General features: G+C 35.5%; 1 protein-coding gene across 6 annotated transcripts; it reads right to left on the bottom strand.

Moving 5' to 3' along the window:
* Positions 1–402: 402 nt before the first annotated feature.
* Positions 403–25,023, bottom strand: LOC128205456 (probable serine incorporator). 6 transcript variants are annotated; one of them, XM_052907098.1, is made up of 14 exons: positions 24,894–25,023; positions 18,726–18,890; positions 17,873–18,093; positions 16,708–16,787; positions 15,680–15,817; positions 15,070–15,146; positions 14,660–14,756; positions 12,978–13,064; positions 11,192–11,345; positions 10,542–10,615; positions 9,999–10,028; positions 6,386–6,403; positions 4,504–4,651; positions 403–2,317 (listed from the first exon to the last, which is right to left on the bottom strand). In XM_052907098.1, the coding sequence occupies exons 1-14, from the start codon at positions 24,912–24,914 to the stop codon at positions 2,179–2,181; spliced, it is 1,449 nt and encodes a 482-aa protein (XP_052763058.1). In that variant the 5' UTR covers positions 24,915–25,023; the 3' UTR covers positions 403–2,178. The 6 variants fall into 6 exon arrangements, with proteins under 6 accessions (XP_052763058.1, XP_052763059.1, XP_052763061.1 ...); XM_052907099.1 differs by lacking the exon at positions 9,999–10,028 and adding an exon at positions 8,383–8,397; XM_052907101.1 differs by lacking the exon at positions 6,386–6,403.
* Between the last annotated feature and the right edge of the window lie 317 nt (positions 25,024–25,340).

Raw genomic sequence — 25,340 nt, 5'->3', positions numbered from 1 at the left:
TAAAGCAGTGGTCAGGGAGGATGTTTTCAAGCCTTATGCAGTCTGGCAAATATTTCTGATAAAGCAGTGGTCAGGGAGGATGTTTTCAAGCCTTATGCAGTCTGGCAAATATTTCTGATAAAGCAGTGGTCAGGGAGGATGTTTTCAAGCCTTATGCAGTCTGGCAAATATTTCTGATAAAGCAGTGGTCAGGGAGGATGTTTTCAAGCCGTATGCAGTCAGGCAAATGTTTCTGATAAAGCAGTGGTCAGGAAGGATGTTTTTAGGGAGATTTTTTTTCCAAAAAATCAAGTTATGAAAACAAAATGTTCTCTATATGACCCTTGTCCTTTTTCTAACAACTTTAAATCTTTTATAACATTCTGTACTACAATCATATTAGCGATATAATTCCAAAGAAAACAGGATTTCTGTGATTTTTATTAACACAATATCTATAAAAGTAACAGTACAGAGCAGACAAAATATCTTAAAAACCAATTTTTTTTTTTATCAAAGATTAAAAGCTATTTCACTATTCATATTAAGCATCTCTTTCAGAAATGAATGTAGGCAATATGTTCAAGCATTAAATGCTACTGTTTGCAAAAACTTATCAATTTGTTAAACAATGGTCAAATTTCTTATTATACAGCTCAAACTGTAAAAGTCCGACACAACATAGTGGATTTGAAAACTCATCTGAAGTCACTGATGCTGTTTTGGACTGTCAATCACTGGAATACCCAAATATCTTTTCATTTAGGTTTCAGCATAGTCAGGAAGTTTAAATCTCTCTTTAAATCTGTTTCTCTCAAGTGATAGTGTTTCCCCTTTCAGGCCTGCTGAAATTCAACAATTTGCCTGTTTTGACCAATTTTGATCACGCTGGACTGATTAAGCAACAGAAAATGGCCAAAATATCAGCACCGTTACTGGTTGTATTTAGATGTTTATGAAACTTATATCATTTAAAAGAAAACAATCATGGATTAGGGCAGGTTTATCAAAACCACAACCCAATGCTCTAAAACCTCATATTGCCAAGTCTTTTTGCAAACAGCAGTAGGTTAGTACACATAATTTGAAACCATTATTACACACTATCATAGAATGGTTTGATTATATCATAGAAATGAGAACACACAAACTCAGAAATGAAAGTGATATCATGATAACCATCAATTAGGAACAATATGAATATCTCTCTAACAATACAATAAGGTTTAACTTTAAATGTAGCATGTACATCAACACAATAACAGATAGTGTGGGTCCAATGTGAACAAGTTCTTGTGATTAAACAAAGAAACATATAGACATTTTCTGGATTTTAGCTTACGAGTTATGGCAGGGTGCTGCAGCCTGTCTTTATTTGGAAGCACTCTTCTGTCCTCATGGAGGCCAGAATATACACCCTACTGCCTTCATAGAAGTAAATTCTTAAGATAATCAAACCAGTCTTTTGTTTTGGTTTAAACTTGTAATATGATTCTAAATACAAACTCATTTTACATATTTGGCAGTTGAAACTTAATATTACTTTAATTAAACACAATTGGTGAATTTTTCTGTTAAATTCATATTGTTCCAGTCCTTTATACCAACCCCATACAATGTCCCCTTTTCCCCTTTAGCACCCTGTCCCTCTTTTGCAGCACCCTGCCCTTTTCAAAACCTATTTCAAACCCTGCTTGTCACATTCACCCCTGGATTATGTACTTGAGATAAATTGTAAATGACTTCCTCCCTTAATGTCTAATAATATCATCTATTACAGCTTATTTTCAATTTAAAATGCCGTCTTATTTAGATCATGAAACAATAGTTACCAAGATCACATGATGAAATGAGAACAAAAAGCATTTCAATGCAATCAATATATCACCACATGCTCACTTATCAATTGCAGATTGTATATTAAAATGGACATTATTACAACACAATGTGCACATCCAACTACCAGTATATGAATAGAATTTAAATCAATATTTACATTTTACAATGTTATTTATAAACACGTCTTTTTTCACTCATTTCCAATTTGTTCAAGTTTCCAAAACAACATCTTTTCAAAAAAAAATCTATAGTTCATCATATCCATGGCTCATAATATCCATGGTGTTTATGTCTCAAAGGGAGATAGCCATGGTGAAATCACCATCCATGGCATTTTTATACCAAAAGGGTAGAACCGCTCTAACTGAACTCTCTGTCCTTGAGAACAACGGGGGCAATTAGCGTCCACACGTAGAGGATGATGCAGAGCCAGCTGGACACGATCTTCACCCAGACGGCCGCCATATTGGAGTTCAGGGTCTTGAAGTCTGAGCTGGGTCTAGAAGTAGAATATAATTTGTTAAATTGTGTACAACTTTCATACAAACTTGAGCAGTGGTGAAATCTAACACAAGATCATTGATGAAATATTTGTTGGCGTGCTCAAAGTTTGATTTTACAAATCTAGGTTTGTTAAAATTTCACCTGCATGTAGTAATATAAGACATTTATAAAGCCTGTTGATCCAAAACTCTAATTTCACAAATTGCTCAAGGCTTTTTTAGTATTCTTTCTGCAATGAATGGTACTGAAAGTACATTAGTGGCCATTTCTCTTCAGACAAAAATGAAAATTAAAAATTATTGAAAAGCTGAAAGTGATGTTCATAATGTGATGGCCATTGGTGTACAGTATAATGGCTTTTGGGGATAGCTAGATTTCTACTTTCTTTCAACAAGCAATTGAGAGTCATGATCACATCAAGGGATTCCAACCACTTGAGATGGAAGAAGAAGCTGTAGGTCATATTGTGTGTGTTCAATCAGTTGGTGAATGTCACTTGACAAATAGGAAACCCAACATTAGTATAATCTTGCAGAAATATTAGCTGTAGGCAATATTGCTTCCATAATATAAAGTCCATGGGTGTAAATCTGTTTTCACTTTCTTGAACAAGTTTGTTATTGTCAACATGACAAAGAGGGAGCCCGACACAAGTATGAAGTGGAAGGAGTATCAAGGCCATGCTGTGTCCACAATATAATGACCACAGGTGTAAGTCAGTTACTTGAACAAAGTTGTGATTTTCATCATGACAGAGGGAGCCCGACACCAGCATGAAGGTGAAAAGGGAGTGGCTTGAGGCCATGCGGTTTCCACAATATGACCATAGGTGTAAGTCAGTTTCTCACTTACTTGAACCAGTTTGTGAGTGTCATCATGAGATAGAGGGAGCCCAACAGCAGCATAAAGTGAAAGAAGGAGTAGTTGTAGGCCAAGCTGTGTCCACAATATAATGACCACAGGTGTAAGGTTGTTTCTCACTTACTTGAACCAGTTTGTGAGTGTCATCATGACATAGAGGGAGCCCAACAGCAGCATAAAGTGAAAGAAGGAGTAGTTGTAGGCCAAGCTGTGTCCACAATATAATGACCACAGGTGTAAAGTAGTTTCTCACTTACTTGAACCAGTTTGTGAGTGTCATCATGACATAGAGGGACCCAACAGCAGCATAAAGTGAAAGAAGGAGTAGTTGTAGGCCAAGCTGTGTCCACAATATAATGACCACAGGTGTAAGGTAGTTTCTCACTTACTTGAACCAGTTTGTGAGTGTCATCATGACATAGAGGGTGCCCAACAGCAGCATAAAGTGAAAGAAGGAGTAGTTGTAGGCCAAGCTGTGTCCACAATATAATGACCACAGGTGTAAGGTAGTTTCTCACTTACTTGAACCAGTTTGTGAGTGTCATCATGATATAAAGGGAGCCCAACAGCAGCATAAAGTGAAAGAAGGAGTAGCTGTAGGCCAAGCTGTGTCCACAATATAATGACCACAGGTGTAAGGTAGTTTCTCACTTACTTGAATCAGTTTGTGAGTGTCATCATGATATAAAGGGAGCCCAAGAGCAGCATGAAGTGGAAGAAGGAGTAGTTGTAGGCCAAGATTTGTCCACAATATAATGACCACAGGTGTAAGGTAGTTTCTCACTTACTTGAACCAGTTTGTGAGTGTCATCATGACATAGTGGGAGCCCGACACCAGCATGAAGTGAAAGAATGAGTAGCTGTAGGCCAAGCTGTGTCCACAATATAATGACCACAGGTGTAAGGTAGTTTCTCACTTACTTGAACCAGTTTGTGAGTGTCATCATGATATAAAGGGAGCCCGACACCAGCATAAAGTGAAAGAAGGAGTAGTTGTAGGCCAAGCTGTGTCCACAATATAATGACCACAGGTGTAAGGTAGTTTCTCACTTACTTGAACCAGTTTGTGAGTGTCATCATGATATAAAAGGAGCCCAACAGCAGCATAAAGTGAAAGAAGGAGTAGCTGTAGGCCAGGCTGTGTCCACAATATAATGACCACAGGTGTAAGGTAGTTTCTCACTTACTTGAACCAGTTTGTGAGTGTCATCATGATATAAAGGGAGCCCAAGAGCAGCATGAAGTGGAAGAATGAGTAGCTGTAGGCCAAGCTGTGTCCACAATATAATGACCACAGGTGTAAGGTAGTTTCTCACTTACTTGAACCAGTTTGTGAGTGTCATCATGACATAGAGGGAGCCCAAGAGCAGCATGAAGTGGAAGAAGGAGTAGCTGTAGGCCGTGCCGTCCTCCTCATTGTCCCAGACGTGTTGACCGCCTTTCTCCTCATCACCGTTGTCATTGGAGCCTGGAAACACAACACAAGCTTGCTATTTCAACACTACTTGTAAACAAAAAAGTCATGTGCTATCAATGTTCAAAATAATATTTATATGAAAATATGTATTGTTTATAATCTTGTTTTCATGGTTAATTATTCCAAAATTACATAATTCTACCATATTTAAATTTTAATAACTTCACAAAATTATCTTCCCCGTACCATATTTTAAAACACTGTCATTCTTAAATACAAGGATGGTAACCACAAGTGCCTTAAATGTTGTCAGGGATTACATTATAGTTAAAATATTTCCATCTATTACCTCTGTGGTAGTGTAATATTAAACCAGTTCAATACTTTTTTACGAGATAGACAATGTTTCAGATTTCTATGGTATTTCTCATTTTTTTTAATTATATGTAAATAAGGCCATTCTTATAAGTGTTTATTTGCAGTAAGCTGGTCAATACATTTTTCACCGAGTCGGTAGTTCAGAAAATTTCTTTTTATTGTCTTAGTTTTAAACTTTAAACAAGAAAACAATATGCACTTACAAGGATGGCCTTAAAGCTGCACTTTTACAGATTTACCGTTTAAAGAACTTTTTTTATTTTTTGTCTTGGAATGAACAACTTTTTGCGAATATATCTGCAAACCAGTGATAAACGACTGCTGACAAAAGATCAGATTGCAGATTTTCATATTTCCGTTGAAAGTCAATTTTTTAAGGCTAAAAGCATTACTAATGGTTAAAGAAAAATGCAAAAAACCCAACATTTTTTTTTAAACTTAAATGTTAAATCATTTATCTAATATTTTGTCAGCAGTCTTATATCACTGTTTGTATGCATTTTTCGCATAAATTGGCTCGTTCCAAGACACAATAATATAAAAGTTGTCGAAACGTTCAATCTGTGAGAGTGCAGCTTTAAAATTGACTTGACTTGATTTTTTTTTTGTTATAAGCCTCATACTATATGACGCAGACATTTTATTTAAAATCAATTCTTGGACATTAAAGTGTGTCCTATTCGTAGTATAATTCTGAAGAAAAAATAATACCATAGATCAGCAGTAGCAAAAAAATGATAATGCAAATACCACAGGGGTTTCTCTCCATTATTTTTACCATATAATTTATATATTGAAAAGACTATAAATTATATATAGTTGTTTTTTCGAGAGAAACCCCTATGGGTATTACATCATTACTTCCTTACTCCACTGTATTAGCTATAAAATAGGGCCCACACCTGCTACTTTTTGAGTTTACAACCTTCAGGCCTCTATTCCTCAAAAACTGTTAGCCTAACAATTTTAAGTATCTTATTCCAATTACTTTAAAACTTTAACTTCATTTTACAAAATAAAAGATAGTTAATAAAGACAAATTTCCCTTGAAAGTCTCCCATGTTTTAAAAATAAGAATATTTTGCAAGTGGTACAGAAACAGAATAGTAAGCTTAGCTAAATCATGTAATAAGAGACTTAACATTGTTCAAGAAATAGGGCCTAGGAATCCATGTAAACTGAAGAAAATAGATGTTCCTGTTTATATCAATATATTAATAATAACCATCTAAATCTAACTATAATATAGCAACAGCTTTGTGATTATGATGTTAATGAAACAGAACACAAGTTAGCAGGGAAGCAGAACTTAAATAAAACACAGAGCATGAAACATGTAATCTAAGTGAAGTCTTTTCTCAGAGATTAAGGGGCAATAACTCCACACAAGATTGTGAACAAAGTTACCTTTATGATAGTTACTGCCTGTAAGAAAATACAGTGAAGAAAATCATCACAAAATCGTGAAAAACATTGGAATGGTAAGCGCAAATAAAAGTTGATGCAAGACTGAGCATATACTGTAGAATGCCTTAATATTCTTTGAGTCACGTTTTTAAGATTTTTTTATGGTTTCGGCTTCTCATGAGGTTTTTAATTTGTGATGCCAGTATCTAATCACCAGTAAGCATTGGTAATTCGAATATCTTAGTAGGTTTTATATTTACCAACAGTTTGATTTGTGAAAAACTCAGTAGATTATACCAGTGTGAAATTTAAAGACAGTCTACAGTGATGCATAACGCTCTGAGATGAGTTACAAACATGAGCACACACAGATTAACACAATGAGATTTTAGGGGGAAAAAAATTGAATTGATGCATTATAAAATTTATTGTTCAGTATCATATAAAAAATGTTTAAGGCAAACTTAACATGAGCGCCGTTGAGCACGTGGCAATTCTCATTGGTCGTTGTTGTTGTTTTCAATCCAACAAGGGGGATAACTCTAAATAACTTAGTAACTGTTGAACTTTGTATTGTTTAACAGTAATGGACCATAAAAAAGCTATAATGTCTGCATACTTAATTAAATCTTGTTCCATACATGGATAGCAATCATGAATAATATTGATTTAAATAATCTATTAAAGAAAGAAGTAACAACTCCTTAAATATGGCATATTAATGATCCAACTGATTAACTTTTTCACAAATGCAATTATACATTTAAACTGGAACAGTGACTAGCCTGGAGCAAACACCAACCCTCTTCTGTTGTTTCTCAGTTTAAAAAGGGGCATAACTCAAGAATAATTAAAGCTAGAGTAATGGACCTTGCTGTACATGTGCATATTCTTTTTAACAACAGGTGGACTAAGCCTTATTTGAATGTCTTGAGTCAAGCGACGCAGCTAATACCTCAACTTTTCTTCTTCAAAAAATGAGCCAAGAATCCACTGTAAATCCCAAGATGGGAAGGTTTTAACAAACAAAATCTCATTCAATAGATATAAGTATGTTTATAAATGTAAAATCTTCTGTAAGTTGGGAGTAACTTATGAGCCCTGTTTTTCAATGAGAAAACCGGCAGCAGCATCATTGGCATCATCACCACAGTGCAAAGACATTCACTCAAAAACTGTTCAAATAAATCCCACATGTATAGCAAGTCCCACAACTCTGCTTCAATAATTGTCAAGTACAATGCCTCTATTATTGACTGAAAAAAAACCACGAGCATTGGTGTCCACCCAGTGGCACTCTTGTATACAAACCTGCTAGCAATCTAGCAGAACATTAGATAAAAGGCATCAAAATTTAGTGCTTAATTAACATCTACTCGCAAATTTTTCATTTGCACATTTTTTTCTGCCTATTATGGTTGAATCATTGAATATGCTGATTTAATCACCCGTGCAGGTCAAGCAGTACATGTCTAGCGATAACAGAGAAGCTTTTTTTAGGGAACATGATCATATCTAATGAAAAAGATCCATTATTTTTAATACGATTTTCAAACCCAATGAAAAAAAAATGATATGATAATCAAACAAGCTGTGCATGGAAATCATTTTTACATTTGTTTGTTGTGAGGTAAGTATGGGTACACTCACATCATTATTACTAAATTGTGATATCATAGATCTCTGTCACTAGACATGTCTAACTAAGCCAAGTTAACATTAAACAATAAATCTGTGACTTTTGTACTTATAAAAATGATCATGGCCAAAGACTTTCAGCTAAAATCCCATAAAGGGACACATATAATTACGATTACTTGTCTGATTCAATTATTCATGTATATGGTCAAATTAAAACAATGTGAAAACAATAGTTTTTAAAAAAAAAATGAAATTAACAATGATTCATATATAATGTCACAGCAATTTAGATCTCCTTGGCTGAATTAAGCTTGCTTGTTACACAGGCGGATGACGGATTTTTATACTCAAGATACCTGGATCTGAAGAACCTATTACACATGCAAAATTAAGCAAGCATTGTAAAATCGAAATTTCAGATCAAAAATGCTTATCAAATGCAAAGAACAAACTTCACAGAAATCATTATACATTCATTTAAAGAAAAAAAGTTTAAAATAACATTCTCAAAATGTCACGTTACATGCAAATGCAATGTAAGTAATGTGTGTTTTAATCACATAGTCTTGATATTTAATTAACATTTATTAATAGACAATTCAATAACATTGTATGTTTTATTTGGTCTATTTTATTAAAAGATTTCTGTGTATTTATAAAGTAACATTTTGTTACAAATAATTTCTTCATTTTGATCAGTCTGCTTGAAAAGCGCTAGGCCAATGTCAGAAGTTTAGCAAAATCCCTCCAGAGCCTAAAGAAATTCAAGCACAACATGCCCAATGGGCTTGGAATGTTTTGCTAAATCCATAATACAAATAAATAATCATGGTGTATTGGCCTTCAGGTTTTCTTCTGACTGATGTGTTTTTAATATTGTTCAACCTGCTTCAAAAATCTTTTTGAATTGAATGTATCAATACATTTTAGACCTGTTTAACCAATTAAGGCTGCATCCTCATAATTACATAACATAGGTTCATAAACAAAATCCACAATGACTGAATTGGTAAATTCCAACAATACCATATTTGCCCTTTTAGACATGCATGCCCTATTACAAATGAGGGAGTCTTTTCTATGCTCTTAATAATATTATACTGATTAAAAAACAACAAAAAGTTGAGGTTTGTTTCCTAGGAAGATGATTTTTGGTCAGCCATTTTATCCAATATAAACCTGTTCCATATTGTACTACTCTTAGGTTACACACCACCAATTTTCACAGACAATTTGGAAGTTAGCGTATGTGGGTGTTCAAAATGACAAGTGCAAAGGTGTGTATTTGGACATATATGGTATATTGGAAGCCAACAGGCACGTAATAAAACTTAGAAACTCAGGGAATTAACATGTATTGAAAAGAAACATCTATTAAAAACTCCTGTGATAGAACATGCAACACACTAACTGCTTTGTAAAAAAAAGGTGCTAAAATGGTTGAATGTGGTGATATTGCTTTAATAATTAAATGAAATCTAAGCCTTCTATAGTGCAAATAACTCTTTCAGCCCTTTAAATACTTTCTTTCAAAATTAACAGAATTTGAAAATGGATAAAGTAGACATAAATATCTGGGTCAAGAAACATAGAATTTTTTAATGGAAAGTTAAACAGGATTAGAAAGAAGTGATGACTTTGATATTCTGCATATATTTATTTTAACTACAGGATAACATACAGTCGAAACCCGTTGGCTCGATATCCTGGGGACCAGCCAAAATACTTTGTGCCTTGCAAATATCAAGCCAAGTGGGAATGCTTACAAAGAGTAAATCAAATATCCATCCAGTATGAGGAAATCGAGCTAAGCGAATCGAGCCAATTGGTTTTAACTGTGTTTGATTTTATTAATAGGACCACCCAACACAAAATATCCTTTCTCCGTGTTTGGATAATGCGGGTGAAAGCGTTATTTGATATGCATGAATACACTGAACAACACATGATTATGTAGGCGCGCTTATTTTACCATTTACAGTCAAAGGGACCTTGTCTGAACCTGAAAGTCACGACATCATTTTTATTAAAAAATCCTTTCTTTTAATTAATAGTGATACGGTAATTCATAGTGATTCTTTTCAAAATTATACCTGAAGCAATTGAGCTTACAACTTCATTTTTGAAACTTCCCTAATAAACCGTAAGCTGGGAAATGACTGCATCAGTCTGTTTACTGTGTATTACACATTCATGGAATTCTAATTGTGATATTCAATTTGCATTTCCTAAATGTTTTACATATAATTAATGACTTCTTAATGAACTGAACACAGCTCACCAAGAAAATTGTACAATAATTTCCATCACAATTGAAATTTATGATAGAAGAATTTGTCTACATTTAGACCAATTTGCTAACATCGACTGAAATTTTAAACATTTCCTTTTTCAGAGTGAACTGTCCTCAGCTCTAGTTATTTAACTTTAGTGAAACACAAAAAACTTTTAATGCACAAACAGTATTTTTGGACAATAGGTTTGTTTATTTATGAAAAGGGGCAAAACTGTTTACCTGTATCGCTCTGTAGTATGGTCTTCTCAGACATTGTGATCTTTCCTACTTGGCTGTTGGTGGAGGTTCGGATGCTGGAATATATAATTTTACATACACATTGTGGAGCAATTCCAGGAATTGACGTAACATACCTTGTTGGTGCAACTCCAAGTTTGTCACCTCTTCCTCTAAACCAAAAGATATATGTTAACAACATCCCACAAGAAAATTTTGGCTAATATTTACATGAAATGGTGTATATGTATTGTATGCATATTGTTCCTACCTTACTGTCATAATGGGGTGGCATTACATTAAAATAATTATTCTTAAAACAATATTGTCATACCTGGAGTACAAGTCAGTACAGAACCAGGGATGTAACTTCATAAATCTTAAATCTGTAGTTACACATAACAGATGACATCAAGTGTTTTTAATATCTTCTGCTTTCTCATCATTTATACTGGCTAAAATCATTTCTTACTAAATTATTGAAAGATAATGATAATGTAAATATGACACGAAGATTCTTTCATTTGACTAATTTTTTTAGTGAAACAGTCCCCAGTTGACCAGGGACGCAAGGAAACAGTCAAATATTCCCTTAAAATAGGTGATGAAGATCCTGGTTTTCAATGGCATTCTAAAACAAAATTGCCTTATACCTTGAATACAGGACAGCAAATAGCCAGATGGCGAGGGACACAACGGAGCTCCAGTCGAAGTTTTTGCCGTAGGAGAGGTCGTGAGGACTCTGGGTCGTGATATTCGTATCCTTGTTGAACGTAATCTGGGTCAGACTGGGGTTACAAGCACGGTCTGCAATAATAATGGTTCAAATTCTAACATAGAAAGGAATTTGGTGCAAAAAACATAAAGTAAATCTTACATGCATTCCCGTACAAGCTTTGAATGAAATTATTTTGTTTACCTGGTGGAGTAATTTTCATACTCCTCATTAAAAAGTGGTTCACAAAAGCACCTATGACTTGCAAAATCATGTGACAATAACATTTAATTTATTATTTATCTAAACTCATCAATCAAATTTCTGAAGTAACAGCAACACTTCTGTAAAAGCACCGATATTTGCGACGAGCAGGTGCTCTTTACGACGTTGCAATTTTGATGAAATAGATTTTGCGATGCAATCGGCAAATTTGCGACGTCGAGGTCTAATATTGCAATGTGACCATTAATGAAACAGGGCCCTGATGTTTTTTCATTCAACGTTGATACCAGGGCTATCTTTTGACCGTAACAATGTGGTTTGGACATGAACTAGATCATTTTGACACTTGACAATTCAAATTGTTTTCAAATCAATTTATATCCATTTTAAGGTTTTTCTTACAATTTTAATGCAAATGTCCAGAAAAACTAGCTTCACATAATCACATAATTAAAGCTCTCACTAATTTCAGGATCAATCCAGGGGCCGTATTCAATAAGCATCTTAGTAAATATTTTCAACTTAGAGAGAATTTCGTAACTTTTGACAACGATTATTTTAAATACCCGCTTCTTTTCATCAGATTTATTCATATGCATATATTGTTTAGACCATTTTCTTGCTTATTTTCCATATTTTTGTTGTACAAACATTGTTCGTTTTCTTAAAATTCAAATAGAAAAATGGCAATTTTTCACTTAGTTGAAAAATATTATTAAGATGCTTATTGAATACGGCCCCAGAACTTTATAATTTTAGTCCTGGCAGATGAAGTCATACAACCCGCATACAACTGCCATACTCAAGGAAAAGAAACTCCAAAATGCCTGTTAGGCCTATTGGGCAATTATTTCAATATAAGGCAAAACGTTTAACTCAGTTTTTGCAGAGCTCTCCAAACACGACATAAGGATAGTTCGGGAAAGTTCAAGGTGGCCATTTAAACAGATTATGGCTTAAAGCTGAACCTTCACAAATTGATAGTTTTAAAACAAAATACTATTTTTTTTGTCTCAGAATCAGCTCATTTTGGCATTAGTGCCTTTAATTCAGTCACATTAGATAACTCACAAAAGGCAGATCTCAATTTGGTAAACTGCCAAAAAATTCATTTTTCTTAAAGCTTTAGAAACACTTTAAGCCATAAAACATCATTTTTTAAATGTAAATATGAAAACTGTGATCTACTTTTTTGTCTTATATCACTGATTTTCAGACCTTTACGCACAAGTTGGCTTGTTCCAAGACAAATAATAAAGAACTTGTCAAAACAATCAATCTGTGAGAGTGCAGCTTTTACCCTTGCGCTATTTTAACAGGATTGTTGGTCATGGCTGACCAAGTCAGGTATGTCTCATATAGACCGTGATAGGACGCCTCAAAAAGGCAAAACCTTTGGGCCATCATTTTGTAAAAATCAGTAAGATTTGGCCAAATGTTTAACTAATTAGGATGATTTTTGGTCGACTTATCTCTCTCACTCTCTGTCACTGTCTTACCTGGGCTGTTGGTCATGGCAGACCAAGTCAGGTACGTCACGTAGGCTGTGATCAGGGATGCTTGAAGCAGACCCGATCTTGGCTGGGCTGGAGACAAAAGGGAAATATGTAAAACATCTTATAAGGGCTATTCCAGTAAAACATATAACCCCCAAGGGAAAGGCAATTATTTTAATAGTATATGGGTGTGGGGTTTTTTCGCTAATTTGAACTCAAAAAGGGTAAATTTGCTTCTGTAGGGGAATTGCACAATCTAAAGTGCCTTCCCCCAGGTGGTTAAATGTTTAAATGGAATAGCCTTAAGGTACAATAATATCTAAATGTTATGATTTCTTATACAACATTCCAAGAACTAGAGCTGTCACAGGAGTGACGAATACCCCCAAATGCCGCCTGGACACAGGAATGGCAAACCATTCCTTTGAAAAGAGGCCATAACTCCAAGGTTACTGCACACTGCATCTTCTTTTATCATGCATGTATTGTTTGTCCGGAAACCGTTTTTCTATTTTCGTAACAGTGCACAAAAACCTTTACTCCACTGCCCCCATTTTCAATCACAAGCATTGTCTTCACAGAGGCTGCCTATACAGCAAGTTTCATCACAATATCTCAAGCCCAATTAAAGTTATGATACAGAAACCATTTTTCTATTTTTAGTAACAGTGACCTTGACCTTGGCGCCACCAGCCCCAATATCGAACTTGACCTGTATCTTCTGATGTTACACCTTGTGTACCAAAAACTGTTCAAATCTGTCAAGCCTTTCATGAGTTATCGTCCGGAAACCATTTTTCTATTTTTAGTAACAGTGACCTTGGCCCCACCAGCCCCAATATCGAACTTGATCTGTATCTTCTGATGTTACACCTGTGTACCAAAAATTGTTCAAATCCGTTTAGCCTTTCATGAGTTATCGTCCAGAAACCGTTTTTCTTTTTTAGTAACAGTGACCTTGACCTTGGCCCCACCAGCCCCAATATCGAACTTGACCTGTATCTTCTGATGTTACACCTGTGTACCAAAACATTTTCAAATCTGTCAAGCCTTTCATGAGTTATCGTCCGGAAACCGTTTTTCTATTTTTAGTAACAGTGACCTTGACCTTGGCCCCACCAGCCCCAATATCAAACTTGACCTGTATCTTCTGATGTTACACCTGTGTACCAAAAAAATTACAAATCTGTCAAGCCTTTCATGAGTTATCCTCCTGAAACCGTTTTTCTATTTTTAGTAACAGTGACCTTGACCTTGGCCCCACCAGCCCCAATATCGAACTTGACCTGTATCTTCTGATGTTACACCTGTGTACCAAAATTTTTTCAAATCTGTCTAGCCTTTCATGAGTTATCATCCGGAGACCATGAAAACCGACAGACCGACCAACAGACGGACCGACCGACAGACAGACCGACAAGCTCACTCCTATATACCCCCTCAAACTTCGTTTGTGGGGGTATAATTACGAGCATTGGTTATGATATACCAAAGATAAGACAGACAGTCATTTTTTCAACAGCCATGTTATCATCATCGAAAGCCAGAAAATCTGTCAAATTTCGGTCCCCCCAAAAAACATTGAGTGAATATGGGCTGTGGTTCCAAGGCAAGCTTACGCCTTATATGATTTAAGTAAACTTGCTTAACATTACCATGAACATATTCATAATGAAAAAACTTACCTTCCTGTATCTTTGGCAGAATGGAAATGACAGACACGGCCACGCACAGAATCATGTTGAAACTTACAAAGAACTTGTTGAGGCCACATTCACTCTCCTGAAGAAACGGAAGATAGTTATAATTTTTTCATGTTCACTGACGAAAGAAATTGACAGATATGGCCACACACAGAATCATGTTGAAAGCCACAAAGAAATTAATGAGCATTAATTCATACACTTACACTTGGCTTTTAAAACTGTCACAAAACAGGATATGTAAAATTCGTATATTTTGAGCAAAACCCACAAAGACTTCACAAACACTGGGATCTCTGGTTTGGGATAACTTTGACCAATGAAAATAGCTTGAAAAGGCACATCTCTTTTACTTTTCATTTAAAAAAAATAAAAATAATATGAACACTTACATGGGCGTAGTAAAGGTAGAACAGGACGATTCCAGTCAGTGAAATGGCATAAAAAAATATGGTGAAAAACAGCAAACCTGAAAATAATAAAACATTTAAACTGTTGGTTTAAACAATGCCAGAAAATATAGCGCAGCATTAAAGTGTAAAGTATAGGTATCGTTTTACCTTAACAAATTACAATATTATGTTTACTACTGTCATTTGCTTAGTATTTGACTTTATGACAGGATGCGTCACCAACTTTGCCTAGTCATTTCAGTTGGTGGTCACTTGTTCTGCAAACTTTTTTAAAAGTAGATTCTGATATTTGTAGTTTCTTTTTACTTTAAACACTAGCAATGAGAATGTAAACGACCTAAATGGTCTTTCTGCAAATAAATTTCACTCACAGAAGTGGTATCACTAGACCTAGGTTTCTACATCCAACTATCACCTCCGCCAATGACAAAGTCAATCACAATAATCTTAATTTAAAAGGCAAACTCAATATCTCACTGTAGCAAGTACATATATATATGTTTCCCTGACCAACTTACACTCCATCTGCAAACAAGTTGATTATAATAATCTCCCCATAATAGTATGTATACATAAAAAACTGACTTACTGTAATACCAGCATTTAGCCTCTGTTTCCTCATATTTCTCAACCCAACTCTCGCTCCAGCCATGCGCAAAGTCAATCAGTAGAATCAGCTGTATTATAATGAATAGGAAACCTCCAATCAGGCCGATCCACATCCATGCTGCAATAGAGGATGATTATGATATAAGTGCAGGTACCATAGATTCAGTGCTTAATGGGGCTGTACTCCGTACGATGAAAAAGCAAAAAAAAGAAGAAAATAGTCAAAAACTGACATAAACTTAGTATCAATGTGTACAATGCATTGAAACTTACTAACTGATGTACCACATAGTTTACAATTAATTTATTTTTCGCAGTTTTTATGTATTTTTCCATTCAAAAAGATAACTAGGTATGTCTACATAGTAGAATTCGTCCCTTATGCGTGATTGGCTAGTCAATGTTATCACGTGATATTACCAAGTTAGGTATATAGCTTAAATATTCAGACTGTTTAGGGTAAGCCTTCGTGGCACAGTGGATACAACACTGGACTGCAATTTTGGCGACACCGGTTCGACACCGGTTTGACCCCGGTCGCCGACTCGATTTTTTGTTTACATTTTGGTATTTTTTTTCAATTATGATACCAAAGAGTAAAACATTTTATTAAATAATTGTCCTGAGATTCATTACAGAAAAATACTTTTTTTGGTGCCAATCTGGTGTACAGTCCCTTTAAATATCACGAGCGTTTGATATACTTGATTTTATTGCAAAATAAGCAGGTCGTGAAATCCTATACCCCGAAATATGATAAGTTGTCAATGTTTTAATAATGGGGTTGAGCATTTGCAAATGAACTTCCCCAAAACCTTACGTGGCCAAGACTCCTGTTAAAATTGTTCCAAAGCCATTGATATCCATGTCAAGGTACTTGATACTACTGGCATTTATTAATTGAAGTCCAGCAAAAAAATGACTTTACAACTGTACATAGTCTGATTTTACGAATTTCAAGATTAATCTTTGTCAAGATCAGACTCATCAGTATATTTCAACCTTTACCTGTTCCAAATTCTCCTCTGGGAATGAAGAAAGCCCCAACACAGATGCCGATCATGATCAGAACCTTGAAAAACCAGAACCTGGAATATATGATATACATGTATACTTAAACTAGAAATGTGTCCATAGGACACGGATGCCCCCACTTCGGTTTTTTGTCACAGAAAATAAGCCATAATGATTTTTGAAGTATTTTTGGCAAAAAAGGGCCGTAACTCCTAAATGACTAAAGCGATTTCCATGACTATCGAACTTGATCAAGATATTATGGTCACAAACATGTGTTTAAAGTTTGGTGAGGATTGGACAAACAGTTTTCAAGAATTAGATCGGAAACAATCTTCGGGACGTATTTTTCAAGTCTTTTTTTGCAAATAAAGGGCCGTAACTCCTAAATGACAAAAGCGATTTCCATGGCTAACGAACTTGATCAAGATATTATGGTCACAATCATGTATGTAAAGTTTGGTGAGGATTGGACACATACTTTTCAAGAATTAGATTGGAAACATATATTTTTGAAGTATTTTTGGCAAAAAAGGGCCGTAACTCCTAAATGACTAAAGCGATTTCCATGACTATCGAACTTGATCAAGATATTATGGTCACAAACATGTGTTTAAAGTTTGGTGAGGATTGGACAAACGGTTTTCAAGAATTAGATCGGAAACAATCTTCGGGACGTACGTACGTACGTACGGACAGACAGACAGACGTACATACGGACAAGGGCAACCCTATATGCCGCCACTTTGTGGGGGCATAAAAATGACTTTGCTGCCATACAATAACACCAAAGCCACACTGCCAATGACTTTTCACTACCAAACCTAGTGTTAATTTAATATGAATTCATGAATTTTAGCAAAATGTTTTTTATCTGCTGAACTTAATAAGCTAACTACGCTTATTAATAATGAAGGAGTTTAGCTTAAGGGAAATGAAAGGGTGCTACATCCTGTCCTGTTTTTGTGGCACTCATCTGCCCTCATTGTAAACAGCATAGGCACACTTCTGCCTTCATAGAATGAAATGCTCAAGGCTGTCAAATATTTTCTTTTATTTTGGTTTAAACTTATAAAAAGAATATAAATACATCATAACTTAGAATTTAAAATAATTTGTCAGTTGAAACCTTATGTTACATCAATTAAACAAAACATACCCATTCTGTATTTTGGATCGTGGATCTTTTGAAGAGTTGACTTTGATCATCAGAACGCAAAAGAGGAGAAAGAATGCCGCCATGGAGAAGCAGACTCTATACACAGCTAGGTATCCTACGACATTGTCACACTGCTGGGACTTCAGTAATGAACTGTCCTTTTCCCATGACATTCCCGGTCCAAGGTCCACTGATACAAAGTTCTTACAAAGCCCAGGTATCTAGAAAGAAGCGGAAAATTAGCACAAGAACTTATAAAAGAAGGCAGCCATGGAAAATCAAACTTGGTAAACGACTATTTCTTTAAGTACACCACCATACTAGTCTCAGGTCCAGGGATACAAAGTTCTTTTATAAGCCCTGAAATCTGGAAAGAAGTAATCAAGTTATTTTCTCACTTTTATGGTTTTGTTGATGTTTATCTCAGTGGTTTACATTTATTTCGTACCCTCCAGTTATAGGTCATTTCATACTCAGAAATTGATGGATGCTGTGTTTTGAAAAAAATGTCACATGTGAATAAAATTTAATAAGTTTTATTTATACAGTAAATGGAGAAAGTAAATAAATAATAACAAAACTAAGATTATAACAGTACTGTAGCATAACATGTTTTGCTTCGGAAACTGAAAAACGGTTTATTTTAAAGCTAAATATCTTCATTTAAACAGTCATCGAAATTAGTCATTTGGATGGACAAGCCTGAATTCATATACTACTGTTTGGCATTACATTTTTAACAAGCCCTGCTGTATAAAACCTGGAATTTGAGCAAGCCCGGAAAGAATTTTACCAGTACAGGACTTGCGAGCTTGTGCTAATTTCGACCACAGTTTATGCTTAAATAACTCACACTATCCAACTTTGACCTCAAGCTGGGCACCAGCATGATTGAAGCCACTATGGTTCCGAACAGGAGCATCATGGAGTATGCGATCCTCGTTGATGTGGAATTCTTGCAGGATGGACAGCATGCACAACAGAGGCTGCAGGCTGCACTGCCCACACAACATGCTAACTGTAAATATAATATGCATTACATTAAAAATATATGACAAACTGGATCAGGATACTAATGAAATAAAGTATCTAGTAATTAATGATTGCTGGTCAAAATTATGTAACATGTATGGCCATGTCAGCTGGTGGGTGTGGGACCTTTTTATATGTATATAGACATCATTTTTCTTACACTGCCAAAGATACAAAATGTACAACCCACTTTATGTCATCGATGTTGTGTTATTTTACAAGTATATCGAAAAACTATAAAATAACACAACAGTATGGATGCATTTAAAATAGGACAAAAAATAGCTGGTTCCATATTGTTTCCATACTATCAGCAGAAAATGCATTTCTGCCAAAATACATTCAATCTTATTACCTATGGCATTGATGGTTATACTAAATTATATATCTAGTGTTTCCTCCACGACTGATAAAGGGCTTGGGATTTTTTACCTTAAAAAAAAAAAAAAAAGTTTGATTAGGGTTACATCCTTTTCAAAAATAGGTAGGTTAGGTAGGCTTCTTTTATTAGGCTTTATATAAGAATGTCATTTTCATCATTGTAGAATGGTGTGAAAGTAATCTTCTGTATAAAGCATTCATTTTTTTTTTCAAACTGACGGTAGGGTCTGCGCCTATTTCGTAGGTAGGGTCGGGTAACCTGAACCAAATGTATTTTTTTTAGGCCTTAAGGGCACATTGAGTTAATATATCATAATATAAGTTTTTGCAGTGATATTAAAATTGCAGTGATATTAATATTTCATGACTAAGAATCTGACTTAAACCTATAAGAATCCGTATCAACCATTGACAGATTTGCATGATTTTCTAAACCAGTCGTCTAAAAATGCCGGTCCCCAATAACACACACTGCTTGAAAGACGAAAAATAGAACTCCTGATACAATTTTTGTTCCATACCACAAAATCTCATTTACTTGATGGAATTTTCATTAAAGACAGTCTCCTTTTTGGGTACGAAGTACTTGTACTTTTTGTTTGTTTACAGTGACACATCGTTTTTCTCCTATTAAAAAACATCTAATATAAAGACAAAACACAAAGGAAGCTAAATATGTGAAACAATTAGACTAGTCTTAATACATTCACTGTTAAAAAAACGTTTACAAATACCAGTAATGTCCATCTGCTTCAAAAGCAAGAATGTTTGCAACAGTGTGTCTGATTTGTAAAATACAAAAACATTTGTTTTCTGCTAATAGACTATGGTGCTTGATAGCATTATCTAAAATTCCTTATCTATCGTATCTGACATTTACATTTACAGTGTTCTGCCAAGGACGCGCCCTTGCGCCATTGGCGCAGAAAAAATCGGGATGGCGCAACGAAATACCTGTAGACGGGCCGATCGGCGCGCCCGTTTTTTCGAAAAGCCGTTCTGACTTAATTGAATTTTTAAAGAGCCGTTTTTACTTAATCAATTTCTTTTTCAGAAGTTTTACAACACAGCATTCATTCGATAAAACAACGATTTTCATTGGTCTGAATACATGTAACTATCCAACTGCGACGGGTAGTATATTTTTTTTACTAAATTCAATGTCATCATCATGGCTGAGAAAAAGAAAACAACTCAAATTAGAGGGGGGAGATATAAACAAATTCAACTAGAGATTGCTTTTTTGAAAAAGCGCTTGTCTCCCCTATTGTGTGGTCGTAGCTGAGAAAAAATAAATGATGGACATGAAATTTGTAACTTTGGACTGGAGACAAACCAACAGTGAAGTTTGGTTTATTCGATTATATTAAATAGTGAAGAGAAGAAAGTGTTGTTGATTAATCATGGAAAATGTAAACGAAGTTTGCATTGTATGAAGTTCCTGGGCGCAAGCGTTATTCAATTATTGATCGGAAACCATTTTTCAGCTCACAGTCATCATGACCATGACCTTTTACCTACTGATCACAACATCAATAGGGATCATCTACATAACCAACTTGCATACCAAGTATTAAGTTCTTGGGTGCAAGTGTTCTTTAGTTACTGAGCGGTAACCATTTCTTCAACTCAAGGTCATGGCAACCTTGACCTTTGACCTACTGATCTCAAAATCAATAGGGGTCATCTACTAGTCATGACCGACTAGCGTACCAAGAATGAAGTTCCTGGGTACAAGCGTTCTTAAGTTATTGAGCAGAAACCATTTTTAAGCTTAAGGTCACCGCCAACGTATCATTTTTTACCTGAAGGTAACCTTGACCTTTGACCTTTTGATCTGAAAATCAATAGGGGTCATCTTCTAGTCATGAACAACTAGCTTACCAAGTATGAAGTTCCTGAAACCAAAGGATCTTTAGTTATTGAGCGGAAACTTTTTCTTCACTTCAAGGTCATGGCAACCTTGACCTTTGACCTAGTGATCTCAAAATCAATATGGGTCATCTTCTAGTCATGACCAACTAGCATACCAAGTATGAAAATCCTGGTTGCAAGCGTTCTCTAGTTATTGAGCGGAAACAGTTTCTTCACCTCAAGGTCACGGTGACCTTGACCATTGACCTACTGATCTCAAAATCAATAGGAGTCATCTACTAGTCATGAACAACTATGAAGTTCCTGGGTACAAGCTTTCTTTAGTTATTGAGCAGAAACCATTTTAAGCTTAAGGTCACTGCCAACATAACATTTTTTACCTGAAGGTAACCTTGACCTTTGACCTTTTGATCTCAAAATCAATAGGAGTCATCTAATAGTCATGAACAACTAGCATACCAAGTATGAAGTTCCTGGACCCAAAGGATCTTTAGTTATTGAGTGGAAACCGTTTCTTCACCTCAAGGTCACGTTGACCCTGATCTTTGACCTAGTGACCCCAAATTCAATAGGGGTCATCTACTAGTCATGACCAACTAGCATACCAAGTATGAAGTTCCTGGGTCTAAGAGTTCTATAGTTATTGGGCGGAAACGAAGTGTGACGTACTGACTGACTGACTGACAGACTGATGGACTGACTGACGGACAGGGCAAAAACAATATGTCTCCCCATAAATGGGGGAGACATAAAGATATTACACGCAAATGATTTTTACATGGAAGGTCACCACGACCTTGACTATTGACCTTGTTACCCCCAAAACAATTGGGATCATCTAGACATCATGACCAACCTCACTTCAAAGTTTGGTGAACCTAGATCAAAGCATTCTCCTGATATTGCACGGAAATATTTTTTTACATTAGAGGTCACAGCGACGTTGACCTTTGACCTCGTGACCCCCCAAAATATAGGAGTTTTCTAAACCTCATGATCAACCTCCCTACCAAGTTTGGTGAACCTAGGTCAAACCATTCTCAAGATATTGAGCGGAAATGTTTTTTACATTGGGGGTCGCCGCGACCTTGACCTTTGACCTAGTGACCCCAAAAACAATAGGGATCTTCTACACCTCATGACCAACCTCCCTACCAAGTTTGGTGAACCTAGGTCAAACCGTTCTCAAGATTTTGAGCAGAAATGTTTTTTATATTGGGGGTCGCCGCGACCTTGACCTTTGACCTAGTGACCCCAAAAACAATAGGGATCCTCTACACCTCACGACCAACCTCCCTACCAAGTTTGGTGATCCTAGGTCATGCGGTTTTCCAGTTATCGATCGGAAACGAAGTGTGACGTACGGACGGACTGACGGACTACCGGACTGACGGACAGGGCAAAAACAATATGTCTCCCCCAGAGAGGGGGAGACATAATTTCAATGAGGCCCTGGTGCATTAGAGGAATGCAAAACAGGAAAATATTCCTGGGTGGGGAGGGTTACAATTTAGCGATGTGATTTGTCCGCGGATTCGCGGAATTCCGCGGATCTAATGGCCCCAAGGCCCCCCCCCCCCCAAAAAAAAAAAAAAAAATAAATAAATAAATAAATAAAGATAAAAGATTAATTTTTTTTTTAGCTGATTAAAAATGATACAAGTGTGCTTTGGGGCCAATTTTTCTTCTACGGCAGTGTGCTTTTGACCCCAAAAGTGCCCCAATGACCGAAATGATTTCAGCCCTACAGCTGCCAGGTCAATCACATCCCTGATAAAGCATAACAACACATTGACATGTGAAACTGTTCTTAACATATATCACTGTGTCTCATTTGTGCCATGTTTAAAGTTTTTTTCTAAATGTTAAATGGATCTGTCCAATATTTGAGAATACTGATGTCATGTGGATGTTACACCATGTATATAATGGGTAAATAAAACACTTTCATTTAAAAGTTTTCATTTTTTCCCTGGAAAAGGTCATGGCCCTTCACTTTTGAAAATGGCCCCTAATTTTCATGACTGCTGGGCCATTCGGCCCCATCTTTTTTAATCCTTGGCAGAACACTGCATTTATAAGGGGTTTTAATGCATATTCTGATTGTCTGACATTCAATAACTCTGCCTATGGGCAATGTTACAAAATTGGCTTGCAACTGATCAAATTATATGATAAGGAAATTACCGAATATATGAAAAAATATTAAGAAAAATATAATGTGCCATCTCTTTTAATACACAAATACACAAGAAGCTGTCAAATGACAATGACAAGGCTCAGTGCAGGATTAAAGGGTAGTCCAAATAATTGTACGTTGACGGATTTTTTTTAGATTTTTGATATGGCAAATCCTTCACATACAAATTGTTTAGTATCAAAAGTGGGTAGTTGTTCCGATCAGGATTCCAGGTTAAAGCATATAGCGTCTATAAAATATCATAAAAACAAGAAATATTACCAGATAATGTTATTTTATATTAGTTCTGTACACAAAAAAATAAATATCCAACTTATAATTATGAGTTTGACGGCTTTTTTTCATTTCATTCTGTCAAAACATAACGATATATACATGAAGGGCACCTGCAAGGCTTTAGGGCACAGTTTTAAATCGCTCGGAACATTTCGGCCATGGCCGAGTTGTTACGATTGTAAAATGAGGTCTATCTCGAAGCTTTGACGGAGGAGGCTGAGCTATTACAATTGTATCGAGTTGTTCCCCTTCACATAATTGTTGTCTGTGTCAGTCAACTTTCGTTTTATTGGAAAGGTAAACAACTTGTTTTAATGCATTAAATGCTTGTTTAGTGCAAAATAACATTTCACTTATATAGTAAAATATGAATATAACTCTTAATGATCAATTTCAACCATAAAATACTTCACTTAAAACAATTTCAATATTTTTAAAACACCCCCGTTTTTTGCACATTCCCGTTTAGACGTTAGGCCTAAAAAAAAAAATTGTTTGGTTAGGGTTACATCCTTTTCAAAAATAGGTAGGGTAGGTAGGCTTTTTATTTTTTTTTATTTTTTTTTTTTATTAGGCTTTATATAAGAATATCATTTTCATCATTGGAGAATGGTGTTAAAGCTATCATCTGCATAAGCGTTTAAGGTTTAAACTACATATTGAAAAGCAATTAAAAAAAAAACGAAATTTTTTTTTTTTTTTTTTTTTAGTTTTTCAATTTTTTTTTCAAACTGACTATAAAAACGGTAGGGTCGGCGCCTATTCCGTAGGTAGGGTCGGGTAACCCGAACCAAATGTATTTTTTTTTTAGGCCTTAGGGATTGGAAGAATCCCGTATAACACGTCTATTATTTTAGACTAGATTAAAGGGCAGCACAGCGCATTTCCTGTAATCAAAAAGGGCAGAATGCCGTTGCTTAAAATGCCTAGCATTACACTTTTAGTTCAGGATTTTCTGCTTCCTCTTAAATTGGCATGTTTATTTTCTACTGCAATTGTCAGTGTGTGTTATAAACCCTTAAGTAATAATCAAAAACATTACCTATATTGGCTAACATTCAGAGACGATGACAATGACAAGGCTGAGTTTCATTCATTCATAATGGAACCTAATGAAAGTCCTTCCATTTATTTACAAGATGTCTTCCGTGTGACCTACTTTTCAAAATTTATCTGCGTCGACAAAAATACAGCAATAGCATACTAAGTGTAGATAGATCAACTATGTAACATTAAAAAGAACATTATATTACTTACACTTCCAATAATACAACCCATTTTTGGTGATGGGAAATAAGTTTTTTCTTCAATAGATTATGACTAAATATCACAAGTTTCTTTTTTGTTGACAAATGTCTTGCTATGACGTCATTCCACACAACCGTGGTAAGACTCGTTCACAGAATACATTGCCGCATTTCAAAATATCATAAACAGTGACTTCCCTTTACAAGCGCTTTAACTTCGTGGGGTGGGGTGGACGGTATGTACCCCAACCTGTGTGCTGGTCATTTAGCTTTCTCGTCGATGCATATTAACATTATTAGCATCAATGAGAAGTCTAAAGGACTGACATCATATGTTTGTTACTTCAGGCGATACATTATACAGTTTCATTATGCCAACAAAACCCTTTGTTAAGGACAGCCTTAACAGAACACTGAGGTCAGGCATGCCTAAACAACATTTGTGAAGAATTTAGGT

The sequence above is a fragment of the Mya arenaria genome, chromosome 10 (assembly GCF_026914265.1).
Source record: "Mya arenaria isolate MELC-2E11 chromosome 10, ASM2691426v1".
Lineage (NCBI taxonomy): Eukaryota > Metazoa > Mollusca > Bivalvia > Myida > Myidae > Mya > Mya arenaria.
Note: the sequence above shows the minus strand (reverse complement) of the source record. Positions and strands in the feature narration are given on the sequence as shown.

What these genes read in the sequence shown, in the direction of transcription:
- LOC128205456 (XM_052907098.1), bottom strand. Translation starts at nt 24,914, where the DNA reads ATGGGTTGTATTATTGGAAGT. An exon ending in GGCTAAATGCTGGTATTACA is followed by an intron (nt 15,147 to 15,679) that starts GTAAGTCAGTTT and finishes TATTATTTTCAG; the next exon opens with GTTTGCTGTTTTTCACCATA. An exon ending in TTTGCTGTCCTGTATTCAAG is followed by an intron (nt 10,616 to 11,191) that starts GTATAAGGCAAT and finishes TATATATTCCAG; the next exon opens with CATCCGAACCTCCACCAACA.